Source organism: Anastrepha obliqua, chromosome 6, assembly GCF_027943255.1.
Source record: "Anastrepha obliqua isolate idAnaObli1 chromosome 6, idAnaObli1_1.0, whole genome shotgun sequence".
Lineage (NCBI taxonomy): Eukaryota > Metazoa > Arthropoda > Insecta > Diptera > Tephritidae > Anastrepha > Anastrepha obliqua.
The window spans coordinates 54,046,737-54,062,049 of NC_072897.1; the positions used below are offsets into that span (position 1 = coordinate 54,046,737).

General features: G+C 36.4%; 1 protein-coding gene across 1 annotated transcript in view; it reads left to right on the forward strand.

Moving 5' to 3' along the window:
• The window catches only part of LOC129250538 (voltage-dependent calcium channel type D subunit alpha-1-like), a 132,578-nt gene that overhangs the window by 76,423 nt on the left and 40,842 nt on the right, over nucleotides 1–15,313 (forward strand). The window contains exon 3 of the mRNA XM_054890157.1: nucleotides 2,191–2,298. Coding sequence (XP_054746132.1) covers nucleotides 2,191–2,298 — 108 coding nt within the window. The remainder of the gene's footprint in view (nucleotides 1–2,190; nucleotides 2,299–15,313) is intronic.

Below are 15,313 nucleotides of genomic sequence, written 5' to 3' on the forward strand. Positions count from 1 at the left end.
CATCAAAAACGATAAAAACGTGAGTTCTTAAATCCAATGGAGAATTTGTTAGATAAGTTAAGATTCAGTGGCTCCGCTGACCAGGTCATGTCGTTCGAATGGATACAAAAGCCCTTAAGTAATTAATACAATGACCGTGGCTGGTAGCATAGGAAGAACAAGGTCTCCACTGCATTAAAATGACCAAATGGAGAAAGAATTGCCTTCACTTTAGCATGCCCAATTGATATTGGTTAGCACGTAAAAAGGACTGGCGCTTTGTTAAATTCGGCCAAAATCATTAAGGTGGTTATTATTTCTATAAAGAAGGAGAAGAATGGTTCTATTTATTTTGATAGTTTTGGATTTGGATTTGTTCTATCAAATTATGAATTTCTTTTAAGCAAAAGAGATCAAAATTATATTTTGTTATTAAAATTCATTTAAGTGTATCTATCTTCATCTATTTTTCCATGTGTCCAAACATTATTGAGAACTGAAGAATATCTTTCTGTTGGAGCATTTGACTGAATTCAACTACTTTTGCTATGTAAACAGCTAAAAACCTCCACCCATCTTTCTTCAGCTGGTTTCTGATTATCTAACCACTCTCTCAAATTGTGGGACGTGGCATACTTTTTAACGCAATATAGTTTATCAAACACGCAATATCCATATGTAGTTCATCATACACAACACAAATGGGCAAATAATTTGTGGAAGTGCTGAACTTCCACTCCCATTCGAAGTACGTATGGTAATATTTTTGTTAAGTTGACATACATATGTAATATATAAGTATAATGTAATTAAATAAGATGGTATTTCTTTCGAAAAATGAGAACATTATTAGAAAAACATAATGGCTCAGTTTCGAGATTGTGTGAAATACTTGCACAAAGTAATCGGGAAAATAGCATACAGCTTATTATCATGTCAATGGATGGCAGCGTGATAAAGAACCCTACTTTTTTCATAAGCCGGCCACTCGGAAATGAAAACTTTATATCGCTTTGTTCTGGTATACATTTCTTTTTTGGTGTCGGTCAAATAAACTTACTCAGGAATTGTGTTTTAGCTTCGACTATGCCCACTAAAATATTTTATAATATAATACAATAACATATACTATATAAAGGACCGTAGTAGCGGAATGGATTGGTGCGTGACTTCCATTCGGGAGTACTTAGGTGAAATAGCAAAAGTGATAAACAAGTTTTTGCTCCTCGGCAGGCAATGGCCAGCCTCCGAGTGTATTCCTGCCGTGAAAAAGTTCCTCATGAAAAACCATTTACCGTTCGGAGTCGACTTAAATCTGTAGGTTCCTCCATTTGTGGAACAACATTAGGACGCATGCCTCAAATGGGAGGAGGAGTTCGGCCGAACACGTAACAGAAGTGTACGCACAAATTATTTTTTTATTTTATTTTTATTAAAAGGTAAATCATCTGTCTCGGACGATTAAAACCGAGCTATATTATTTAAATTTTTTTTATTATCATTATCGAAAACCCTGCATATGTAGTACTCATATCATTATTCTTCAAATATATATATATGTATGTATTGGTGTATTGTACTTAATAGTAACCTAGAGGAGTATTGTTGCCTTTTTACGATATAAATAATAGTTTAAGTAGAATTTTATTCAATAGAGAATATGTAAATGATACCCTACAATAAATATAGATATAGTTTTATGTTATGTTAATATGATATGAATATAAATGATGCCTCTCCAGAATTATAACGCCCTCTTTTCTTTTCTTTTTTCGTTTCTTTCCATATACTTACATGCACTTGCCAATTAAAATAATGTTTAATATAAACCATGAAACCAACAACAACGGGGAAATAAATACATATTTCTCTGAAAACAATAACGAACATTTATGATTACACATGACACTGAAATTAAATTGTTTTGCTGATTCGGAATATGGCTACATATAAATATATTTTCCACGTTACTGACCTTCGCTCTTCTTCCTCCCGCCGCGTTTCTATCTATTTTACATTCATTCATTCATTAATGGCTTTTCATCAATTTGTTATTACCAACACTGTTTCATCGCTCCGATCATCATACATTGACGATGCATTGACCTATACTTAAATAATTTTTTGTTTATTTCGACATGCTATATTGTTTTAATAAATGATACATTGCATATATTTTGATAAATGTGAATTTACGCTCGTATAAACCAGTATGTTGTGAAATGTGTTGTAGTTGCAATAAAAACAATCGGTAATATCATGCTAGTTACCTATTTGCTACAATTTATGTTTGCCGTCATTGGAGTACAGCTTTTCAAGGTAAATTTTTGAGATACAAATTTGTGACAAAAAGAACTATATATGCTAGGTATGAGTACGATTCTTCTATTGTATATAAATATGCATACATGGTTATTAGATACATTTATGTATGCGTTTTGCTAAAGAGTCAGAATGGCAAAAAGAGTAATTTTGAATAGAAGAAAATGCAAAATAGAAAAACAGAAAATTACTTTGACCAAAGATTTTATGTTTATGGGGTCAAAACCCCATATATATGTATTACTGCGTTTTCTTTCAAAGCAACGTCAAATATTACGTTTACAAAGTAATATAAAAGTCTACAGAACACATTGTGCATACATTTAAACTAAATGGGTTAGGATTTACGAAATTCGACGTATCACAATTTATTTGAAGTCACAGGAGAGAATATACAAATTACAAATTACAATTAAATACGTAACCCGAGAGCTCAAAGGAGAGCCGTATTTTTTGAAAGTACACGTATTTAACATAAGCTTAAGTTTTTGTTACAGCTACTTGAAATTTTTAGCTTTAGTTATTTTTCCTCACCCAAATTTTACTTATGAATTGAGTATTTTCTAAACTACATAAATACCGAATAGGAATGTACTTGCCATTATAAAGATATAAGAAACTTTTTTCTGAGCTTTCTATATGCTGTCTTAGTTAATAAGCTTTCTTAACCTGATACCTTAGAAATTACATACTCAAAAGTGGTGAGAAGAATGTATTTATTTATATTAAATCGTAGCGCAGCCCCTCAGTCAGTTCATATTATATTTCGCCAGCTACGCAGCCCCTCACTCAGTTAATCCAAAAATGAAAACATGTGTAATAACATATGTTCGTATGTATACTTGTATACTTATATATGTACATACATATGTATATCCAACGACTAGCAGGACACCTCTACTTTTATTTAATTTAGGAATTTGTGGGTTTACAACCTAGCAAGCGAACCTACAAAATATTCGAGGAGTGTTAACAAAGTAAAGTGAATTTTCAAATTTCGCGGGCTACGTACATTCGTCTCAACTCGTCTCGAAGATATGTTCATGGTTTTAGCAACATTTCTTTGACTCAGAGTACTCTTACCGTATGCCACTGTCAACATTTCAAGTCTTTTTGAGCACTTAATTCCATTTTTTACACAAAATTCTTGTTTGTGAGAGGCATAAATAAGACAAGTGTTTTTCGCGTTCGGCGATTTTCTGCTATCGAAATAAAAATAATTACTTTGATAATTATTTATGCCTCTCGCAAACAAACTAAACATGCTATATTGCTAAGACCGTGAACATACCTTCTACTCAAATATGAACGAGACGTTATCAATAAAACGGTCCGCGGATGACATATGGCAAAAATAAATTTTCTGTTTTTTGGTAGGACTGTTATAAGCTTACATGGCAAATTTCAGCGTGATATGTCACACAGTTTGTTTTCTGTGCTACTGTAAACAAGTCAAGCTCGAGTGTGTTCTTCGAATTTAACGATGGATATTCAAGTTGAACAAAGAATTTGTTTGAAATTTTGTTATTCCAACAAAATTTCGGCTTCAGACGCCTTAAAAATGTTGCAGACAACCAATGGGGACTCTGCTCTATCGCGTGCACGTGTTTTCCATTGGCACAAATCTTTCAAAGAGGGCCGTACATCAACCCAAAAAACCACGCCAAAGTCGCTCAAAAATTAAGGTTATGCTGACTGTTTTTTCGATTACGAAGGTGTGGTGCACTCGGAGTTCCTTCCGCAAGGCCGATCGGTTAACGCTGAATATTATTTAGACGTTTTAAAGCGTTTGCGCGAGAACATTCGTCTTAAAAGGAAGGAATTGTGGGACAACAAGTCATGGTTCTTGCATCACGATAATGCACCAGCTCACACATCACGTCTTGTTCGCGATTATTTGAACAAAAATTATGTTAATATCGTTCCGCAAGCACCGTATTCGCCTGATATGGCTCCATGTGACTTTTTCCTGTTTCCCAAGCTCAAGTTGCCGCTTCGTGGAAAACATTTTGAGACAATTGAAGTCATAAAAGCGAATTCGAAGAACACACTCGAGCTTGACTTGTTTACAGTAGCACAGAAAACAAACTATGTGACATATCACGCTGAAATTTGCCATGTAAGCTTATAACAGTCCTACCAAAAAACAAAAAATTTATTTTTGCCATATGTCATCCGCGGACCGTTTTATTGATAACGTCTCGTTCATATTTGAGCAGAAGATATTTTCGAGACGAGTGTATCGACTTACATAAAAAAAAATAATCGAAAGTCCAATGTACGTAGCCCGCGAAAGTTAAAAATTCGCCTTATTTCTTGAACACACCTCGTAAGTAAATACTATATGTAGATTCGCCCTGTGCATGGTCGATGATTAAATATTAGCATGACAATTTATAAATAATATCATATGCCGATGATATTGTAATAGCAATCTCGGGGAAACACCTTCCAACATTATGTGACCTTCAACAAAGATCTCTCAACAGACTATCACTTTGGTGTAAAAGTCGAGGACTAGAGGTAAATCCGGAAAAAACGGATCTGATACTTTTTAGTAGGAAACACAAAACTCCTACTCTTCAACAAATATTCCTAGGAGGGAAACCACTTAGAGTAATAGAAAGGGCAAAGTATCTAGGACTTATACTAGATAGGAAGCTAAATTGGGGGCTCACAGTCGCAGACAGAGCACGAAAAGCTATGACCGCAATGTACTCCTGCGGAAGGCTCATTGGGAAGAAATGGGGATTGGAACCCAGAATGATACATTGGCTCTACACAGCAGTGGTTAGGCCAATTCTCTACTACGGTATAGTAATATGGTGGGATGCCCTTCAGAAGGGTGTGAACATCAAGAAACTTGACAAGGTGCAAAGACTAGCATCTGTTCTGATAACCGGTGCCATGTCAACCACACCATCGAAAGCTTTATATGCGACACTAAACCTCCTTCCGGTAGATCTGCAGGCAATATATAACGCACGCAGTGCGGCAATAAGGTTGAACACTCTAAACAAGTGGTCAAACACGGATTATGGCCACGGTAAAATCCTGGCTGGCACTCTGGGGCTCCCCGAACTGGTGGACTATGCACTCCCGCCTATACTTGCCATTACATCGTTTACGACCCTCCTACCCTCAAGGGAAGAGTGGGAACGGGACGACGTGAGACAGGGCGAGTCCATCCATGTTTACACAGATGGCTCAAAGCTCGAGGGCAGGGTAGGCGGAGGTGTATATTCTGAACATCTGGGGATCTCCTTCAGTTTTCGGCTCCCCGACTACTGTAGTGTCTTTCAGGCTGAACTGATGGCAATAATAAAAGCCGCGACACTGATACAGTGTGATGCGATATCCGGAAATGATATCTACATTTTCACTGATAGCCAAGCGGCGATAAAATCCCTCACAAAACAGTCGACAACCTCCAAGGTAGCCATGAAATGCCGCACATCTCTTAACGAGATGGCTGAGTCATTTCACTTAAAGGTAACATGGGTTCCTGGCCATCGCGACATTGAGGGTAACTGTAGAGCCGATGAACTAGCAAGACTTGGCACTAAACTGTCTGACGAGCACATAGATAATGACATAGGGATACCCTTACAAACATGTAAGCTACACATCCTTGAAGAAATTGTAAAGAAAGCAAACGAAAGATGGCGAAATGAAGCAACCTGCAAAATCGCCCGTCAACTTTGGCCGACTCTAAATGCTAAACGCACAGAATCTCTGCTAAGCCAAAATAAACACAGTCTTAGCACATTGATCTCAGTCATAACGGGGCACTGCCTAATAGGTAGACACGCCCAAAGGATGGGTGTGCAAACACATGACTTCTGTAGAAGTTGTCAAGATGAGGACGAGGAAGAGACAATCTCGCACCTACTATGCCACTGCCCTGCTCTATCCAGGCGGAGGTTTACTATTCTGGGTAGACAATTTTTTAATGAGCTAGAAGACCTCAGCACTATAGAAATCAAAGATATTTTAAAATTTTTGAAAAACACACACTGGTTTTAGGAGAGATAGGGACAAGCTCCCCACGCGGCATCACAATGGGCTATGAGCCTGAGTGTGTCCCACAGGACAACCGCTTCAACCTAACCTAACCTAACCTATGACAATTTTTAAATTGATCACACAAAAATAAATTATACATTAAATTGTTTAAAATCCAGTGATAAAACAATAAATTCTTGAGTGATTAATTTCCTTTAGATGTAAAAAGAGATATAAGTGTAAGCCATATTCGGCACTTATTAAGAATATTTTGTATTTCTTATTGGAATACAAAATTAGCATTTTAAAATAACTACATACATTTGCACATATTTATATTAAGAATGATATTTAGCGATCGCATATGATTTCAACCAGTTCTTTATTAATACGCCTTTTTGAATTAATATCAAGCTGGTTTCGATATTCAAAGGACAAGTGAGGCGAAATTTCAAATGACAGTGACAATATCCCCTTTTGTCTTCTTTTGAGGATTAAAAAATTTTTTTTATACTTAAAATGGCTTTCATAGCATATTATTAGGGTTTGTTCTGGCAACCATGAGTCACACAAAATTTTTTTTCGGTGTTTCGTATATTGCTCTCCGTTACGTTCAGTACTTGAAGACTCATTAACGATTGAATTCGATGCGCGATAAAAATTCGCAGCTCACATTCAATAAAATAGTGTATGCGTTAAAACTCAATTAGGGTAGATTTCATTTACGTAACTTAACTTAATATTTTGCCCAACCTATTATATGAAAAGCTGTGTTAGCGGTTAGTTAAGACATAATTTCATTTAAAAACTTAAGAACCTGTAGATTGTAAGATCAGCCCTACATAAATTAGAAGTGGTGCGAGAATTGGGGTTATCATATCTTCGCTTTAACAATTCCTAAGAATAAATGTTTGTAGAAATTATTTTTGAAAATAATTTTTTAATTCATTTAGTAAATCTAGAAGCACAAGGTTTCTTCCAGTCTACATGGATCTAATATATAATTATATAGCATATTTCGGAACTATTTAAAAAATTAATTGAGTGATATTTTGGATTTATATTTAGATAGTGATAAATCAAAAACCAAAACTTGAAATATGGTTAAACTCATTCGATGTTCTAATCGAAGGTGCTTTCGAGGCATAAACAGTTCTAACCCGCTCTAGGAAGAATAAATCATTACTCCGAAATCTTTTTCGAGGTGTGTGAAAATGAATGTGCTCGAAGAGTAAATATGAATCAACTGTCCTATTTATAATAACGAAAACAAAGCAGAGTGAGAACATACTTCTTCTATTTTGGAACAAGTTAAAATTTAGTAATACCCACCGTGTATTGTATGAAGGAATCGGATCAGTGAAGTTTAAAGATCTGAATGCAAAACGAAGAAATTTATTTTGAATGCGTTCAAGTCTACTAATGTGGCACTGATGATATGTCCTGAAAATAAAGATGACTGAGTGAAGAAAATAGGGACTTTATAGTGTATGGATTCGTAAAATCGGAGGCAAAACAGGCTAGTGTGGAATACGATTTGTCTATGACAACACTGAAATTACTAAGAAACTGAAAAGAGGAGTCAAAGTCCTAAACCAGAAATTTCACTAAGAGTATTTAGGCGCGAGATCTTTATAAAATATTAGGTGGAGATTAAATGTTTACACTTAGAAAATGACACATGAGAGCATTTCTTAATATTTAGTTGAAGTATAACCTATCAGAACATGTCACAACGTTGTTTATGTCTGATTGAAGATTGTATGAATCAGACAGGCTCACAAATTCTTAAGTCATCTGCATATGAAAGAAAAGCAGAGAAATGGAAACATTCAAATATGTCATTAATCAAAATTTCAAAAAACAAAGTGCCCAAATTGCTGTGTTGAGGGACACTGGAAGAGGCAATAAAATAATCTGAAGATACATTTTCGACAACGACTACACATTCACCATTGAAAAGGTACGACTTTATCCATTTGAGGAAAATAGAGTGAAACCCAAAACTTTTTAGTTTTAAGATTAAAGTTGAGTATCAGACTTTATCGAAAGCATTGGGCAAATCCGAGTAATCAGCATTAATTTAAAGACTATTATTGAAAGCCGACGTACAAAAAACTGAAAAAAAAACAGCCAGATTAGTGACAGTTGACTTACCAGCCATAAAACCATGCTGATTGATTTATATACAAGGTGAAGTCCAAAATAAGCTGGACTGGTTTCATGAAAATATTTTTGATGGCGGCATCCTTTTAATGAGTTAGTGCGTTGGAAGTTACACCCCTAGCTGACTTCCAGCGAAAGCTTGGTGACATTCGGTTAAGGGGAACGTAAGTTATTGCATCTAGAGTGTCACTATGTTTGTGTCGTCGTAACAAAAATAAGTTTCGAGCAAAGAGCTAATATCAAATTTTGTTTCAAAATCGGTAAAACGTTCACCGAAACATTTGAACTGATGAAAAAAGTTTATGGCGATGATTATCTATGTCGTGCCAGAGTTCATGAATGGTTCATACGTTTCAGAGATGGTTGTGAGGACATAAATTACAATGAACGTACAGGGTGCCCAAAATCAGTAATCACCGAAAACTCCATCAAATTGTTCATAAATTTTTGAAAAATGAACCGAAATCATAGTTGAAATTAATGGAATCGGAGTTGAATATCTCCAAAACAACGATTTATTGCATTTTAACTGATCATTTGGGCTTACGAAAGGTCTGTGCACGTTTCATTCTGCACAAGTTAACTGAGGACTAAAAATTGCTCAGAATTCAACATTCGAAAGACTTCATTAAAGAGGCGAGAAATTACGAGAACTTCCTTTACAACATTGTAACTGATGATGAAACGTGGTGTTTCCAACATGAACCTGAAACTAAGCGTCAAAGTGCCGAATGGAAAGACCCAGACACCAGAAAAAGTCAAAAATCAAGTCGATGCTCATTTGTTTTTCCAAGGGAATCGTCCACAAGGAGTTCGTGCCAACGGGCCAAACCGTGAATGCAATTTTCTATATTGGCGTTTTGAAAAGTTTGTCGAATTCGCCCTGAATACCGCGAAGGAGGAAGCTGGCGCTTATTGCATGACAATGCACCATCTCATCGATCCACTCTTGTGACTGATTTCTGAACTAGAAATCGCATTTTACCCATCAATGACTCACCATATTCGCCTGATATGGCTACCTGTGACTTCCACCCATTCGGGAAACTGCATTTGGCCATGAAAGGAAAACGTTTTGCGTCCGTAGATGCTATCCAAAAGGCTTGTACCGCCATCCTGAAGGACAGGAAATGATAATTCATCAACATCGATTTACCATGAATACTATCCCAAACATCACCAACAGCTAACTGGAGAGAACCAAAATTAAAAGAGGAAGCATTATTCCCTATATAATACCTCATTGATTCTGACGCAGGTTAAAAATTTGAACTGAAAAAGTCCTCAAAAAGGTCAACAGCCTCCTTAGTAGAGGAAATTTAGTTTCCATTGAAGAACACATCCAAGGGAATGCTGGAGCAGAGCTTCCTTTTCCAATCCTAAACTCTCCGCAAATAATTATGCTGTAGACTTCATTTAAGTACTTACATTTTTTAACAAAGCGGATCAAAGGATCAAGACATTCACTAGGTAGGGTGGCTGTCGAAACGATACCCTTAGACCTTTCGTAGATCCATTGTGATACCACTGGAACTTATCCTTAGATTATGGGTTCATATTTAAACCATCCGGTAGCTTTAATAAACGAGCAAAGCTTCGTTAGTTTTAGATACGCTATGTTCGCTACATCAGTTAAAAATGCCGTACCAAGAGTGCGGAGCCTCTTTATAGCTAACACATAAAAGGTGTCTCACTGTGTCCTCTTCTTTTGTGTTGAGAAAGCTTCTACAGAAATCGTAGTATGAGAATCCTAACCTTCTGGCGTAGTTGCCTATTAAACCATGAGTTAATACCCCTATCATGTTTCTTATAACTTCCCTGTTAAATCTTAACAAGCACTTTGATCGACCGCTGTTCCATTCCGGCCATATCTGTCTGCTTAGTTCGCATGTTGTGAGGGTTTGCCAACTTGTATTTACCTTGTTGGTGGTTTCCTTATCTATAACACTGCGTTACAAAAACGAACTTTTTTTCTGTCCTATGAACCAAATATACTTTTTCGGAAAGGGGAGAAAAAATAAAAATACCAGTGTATCAGCGATTTACATGTACACGTCAGAATTTTTTTTTATGTATAAAATATAGAGCTCGTAGTCCGCCTGTGTGAAAAACTTTGGATCAATTTTTAACCCTTTTTCCGTGATCCCATCGCGCTGAATTTCTGCAGGCAGACTCGTGGAAATGTATTTATTATGCAAAATTAAAAAAAAAAAAATTTTATCAATTCTCAGATTTTCTTGAATTTTTTTTTCTAAATTTTCGGCATAACTTGAAGGGACTCCAAATTTTTAAACAACTTATTAACCTTTAATTTATTGTTTCATACAACACACTCTGTGCCGTTTGTGTGTTTGTTACAGTTCCGGAAATTCCGATCATCTGACAGTTGCGCTACTAGGAGTCGTATACTTTGACAATTGTTTTAAGTTCTGTTGCGCGAAAACGTCTCTCTCTATATTTCATCTTACGAAAAATGCAGTGCCCGACTCGAAATAACTTTTGTTACGTTTGTGGCTTATTCGCACCAAGTAAAAATTTTAAAAATATTACGAAAATTAATTCGTTTCAGAAAATATTCAAGACTGCTTATGTTCCTTACTTGTGGTATACTCCGGAAGTCGTGTGCGACTATTCTATAGAAATTTATGCAAGTTTACTGATGGAAGGTCAACAATAAAGTACTCTGTACCAACAATTTGGCTGCCACGTACGGAGCACTGCAGTGAACTGTGCTACTTTTGCGTAACTTTTACTCAAACTAAAGGGTACCAATACTTTCGCCGTAACAAAATTCGCTACGCTAATGTAGAGTCGGTTATTCCAGCGGTTCTGTACTCACCAGAAGAACGTATAGCGGCTTCAATGGAGATTTTTGATGATGTTCCCGAATTAAGGGATGGAGAACCAATAGTAGCACCAACAATGCTATCAACATTTCTTGCATCGAATGCGAGATGCGGGGAACCAGAAGTATCGGAATTTGTACCAACACCCAGTGAACTTGGGACTGCAGTGCCGCATTTAGTAACAAGCCGACTTCAATGACCTTGTACGAGAAGGAAATTTGTCAAAGAGAACAGCCGAACTCTTTGCATCACGCTTTAAGCAGTGGAATATAGTGGCGGCTGATTTTAAAATAAGAGCCACTCATGATCGACGTACATAGCAGTATTCCATATGACGAATTTTTTAAATTGCACGAAGATCGGGAAAAAAACCTGGCTTATTGCTGTGATATTGATTCGATGTTTGAAAAAATTGGTTACCCTCATATTTCAGAGGAGTGGCGACTTTTCATCGATGCATCGGTCAACAGCCTGTGCTGCTTCATATCGGTAACAAACATTCAGCTGCCCCGATCGCATATGACACCAACCTCAAAGAAACATACGAAGGCATGGAATTAATATTACAGCTGATAAACTACCAAGAGCATAACTGGAAAATATGCTGCGATCTAAAAGTGGTCGGATTACTCAGGGTTGTTAAGCGTGGATTTCCAACCCACCAGTGATTTTTGTGTACATGGGAAGGTCGCAAAAGAGATCAGCATTACACTGAATTTAAGTGGAAGCCGCGAACATGCTACAAAGTAGGCGTAGAAAGTATAGAAAATCTACCATTAGTGCAGCCATCTCAAATCATTTTGCCATCACTACACATTAACCTCGGTGTCGTATCAAATTTTGTTAAAAAACTGGATCGTGAGGGCGAGGCGATTGCAAGTTTGCGCAATATTTTTCCGAAACTGAGCGGCGCAGAGATTCATGCAGGTATTTTTTTTACGAAGGCTTTTAGTAACTTTATTTTTTTAATGATGTGTATATTTTAAGGTGCTTTCAGTGGTTCGCAGATAAAAAAAATAGTTGCAAGTTATGAATTTTCATCAAAATTGAATGCTATCGAACAACGTTCATGGAAAGGCACAGTTGCCGTTATTGAGCAGTTTCTTGGCAACAAACGAGCTGACAATTATAAAAATATTGTTGCAGAAATGCTTTCGGCATATGGCGAAATGGGCATATTAATGTCGCTAAAGATCCATTTCCTTCACAATCATTTAGATTGTTTCCCTGGTGATTTAGGAGCTTTTAGCGATGAACATGGCGAAAGGTTCCATCAGGACATTGCGGCTATTGAAAAGCGCTTTAAAGGACAAGACATTACGCATATGTTTGGCGAATACTGTTGGTCTATTTGTCGCGATACTGACACAAATGCTTACAAACGCAAAAATAAAAGGCCTAAGTTTCTTTAAAAGTATTAAAATTTTTAATGTAACAATTTTTAATTTTAATATAATAAAATTAATAAAAAAATTCGGGGTTTCATATCTCTATTGTAATGCGGAGTGAAATAACTTTCTTTTGATACCCACATCGGCATATCTCATGCAATTTTTTTTTTTTAATTTCGAACAGGTGACAACCCTGTGAAACATTGTCAGTGGCAACACCTAGGTTAAAAGTCTAGAAATGTGATACACTATCTGTGTGCCCAATTTCATTCAAATCCGTTAAGCTAATCCTGAGATCGTGTGGCTATACAGATATGCATACAAGAATTGCTCGTTTAAAGTTATAAAATACAAAAAACAAAAAATTGTGACGTGTACATGAAAATCGCCGATACACGTGTATTTTTATTTTTTATCCCCTTTCCGAAAAAGTATATTTGGTTCATAGGACAGAATGTGTGTAATGCGGTGTAAGTAGTTTACAAGTGGCTGTATCTATCAGCGTCTTATCCACTTGGATATCAAGAGTTTTACAGATTGGGTGCCTGTGGCCTGGCACCCAAATAAGGTGTACTTTGTAGTATTTGGATACGTCATTTAGAAGTTTAAAACATTCTATGACTGTTTTTGACGAGTGGGTTTTATATTCTAGCGCTTTTTAGCTGCTTGACTGTCCGAGTATATGAAGACCTCATTTGTGCATAATACTCTCGTTTTATTACCGTAAGTACCTCGTTTATGGCAGTGCCTTCCGCCTGAAATACACTGCAAAGATTCACTTACTCCAAGTTTGTCGGAGTAAACCCCTCCACCTTCTCTGTTGTCTAGCTTTGAGACATCTGTATGGATCTTTATATCACTTTATTTAAAATAAGCCCGTTATCCCATTCCTTTCTGGAAGGAAATACCGTGACGAAGTATTTATTTAAGTTGATATTCTTCGTCTTACAGAAATTTTTTGTATCAGAAGTACGAGTTTTTTTTTTTGTACGAGTAGATCAATTTCTCTTAATCGGAGAGCTAACTTGGCAGCTGTTTGCTTGCCGAATTGTTCTATTGGTAATAGATTAAGCACAATACTTAGTGCCCCTGCGGGAGTAGTCCTAAGGGTCCACAGATGGAAAGACTGCCCATTCTTTGTACATGTACCATGGTCATTTTTAATACATATATTAATATTAATAATGGAATTTTATGTCTGGAATTATAAGTAAATAAGATGAGTTCAGTTTTTTAGGGTTTAGGACCAGTTTTCAACCATGTTTAGTAAATCTTGCATGATTTCACAAAGTGTATTCGGAAATTTCCTTCTTACTACCATTGCAACATCATCCGCATAGGCTACGACGTGTTGCCCCCTCTCCTCTAGGCTCTTTAGCAAGAAGTTTATTGTTAGCACCCAGAGGAGAGAAGACAAACTCCGCCTTGAGGTTTTCCTCGATTGACTCTTTTCCTGATCTTCATGGCCCCTAGGGTTGCGATCACAAATCTGCTCATAAGCATGTTTTTGATGAACTCAACCAGTGCATTTATTATTGGTATCTGGTGGGATGTTCCTTATCGTAAATTGACTTTTCAATTTGTCACCGACAGTTTGCTTGTAAGAGCATTGAAGGCATTCGTTGGTTGACGTTAAGGCAGGACGGTAGTCAGTTCGTTGAATGTACAAATTGGATATTCCTGACACCCGTATACTCATTTTAATTGATTATAAGTTTCAGTTTAAGTTTGTAAAAGTTTTATAAAATATAAATTTTAAAACAGAATAAAAAACAAATTGGATATTCCTGACAAACTTCTGTAACAAGAGAGTTAAGTGCTGTTTCTGTGGATTTCCCTTTATAGTACGCATGTCGTGAGATACTAAGTTTTTTGGGATTGATGTTGGCCTTAATATACTCTTCTATTATTTTTTCTAATGCTTTTAGTAAACAAGAGGATAGCCTAATTGGCCTAAAATCCTTGAGTGTTATATGTGAGCTTTTTCCTGCCTTATAAATTTAACAACTTCTACTTCTTTCCATAAGGATGGAACGCATCTGAGCTTCAGAGCAGCCTTGAACATATGTAACTGTTAACCACTCTATAATATAGTTTAGTGAATGTTGTATTTGGGCCGGGAATAATCCATCTGGACCCGGGGATGGTTTAAAGGTGTTGACTGTCCAGGTTATACTAGCTTCAGTGATTATATCTTCAATGTCACAATGAGGTTTTTCTGTTTGATCTTTAATTAATATATTAGGTGATTCGTTGCTGGGACAGTTTGTGTCCACTAGCAACTTTAAAGTTTCTTCCCTCGAGATAGTCCAATTCTTATCCAGTTTTTGGAGGTATCCGGAGGAAAAGGGATTTTTTTAAGAATTTTTCTTACTTATTTTTTATAAATTCCTAGCTTACTGTAATAGCAGTCCCAGTCTTTACACTCTCTTGTCGCTTTCGCTCTATTAAACTGTCTTCTGCTGTAATTTCTTAATGTTGTCATGTCTTCAGTCCACCAGGGCGATTTTTTTCTTCTCCTTATACTTAATTATAGCGCAGGCTTTATTAGGCGCTGTTCTACAAACATCCGTAATGATTTGTACATGTTCATTTAGTGATTCT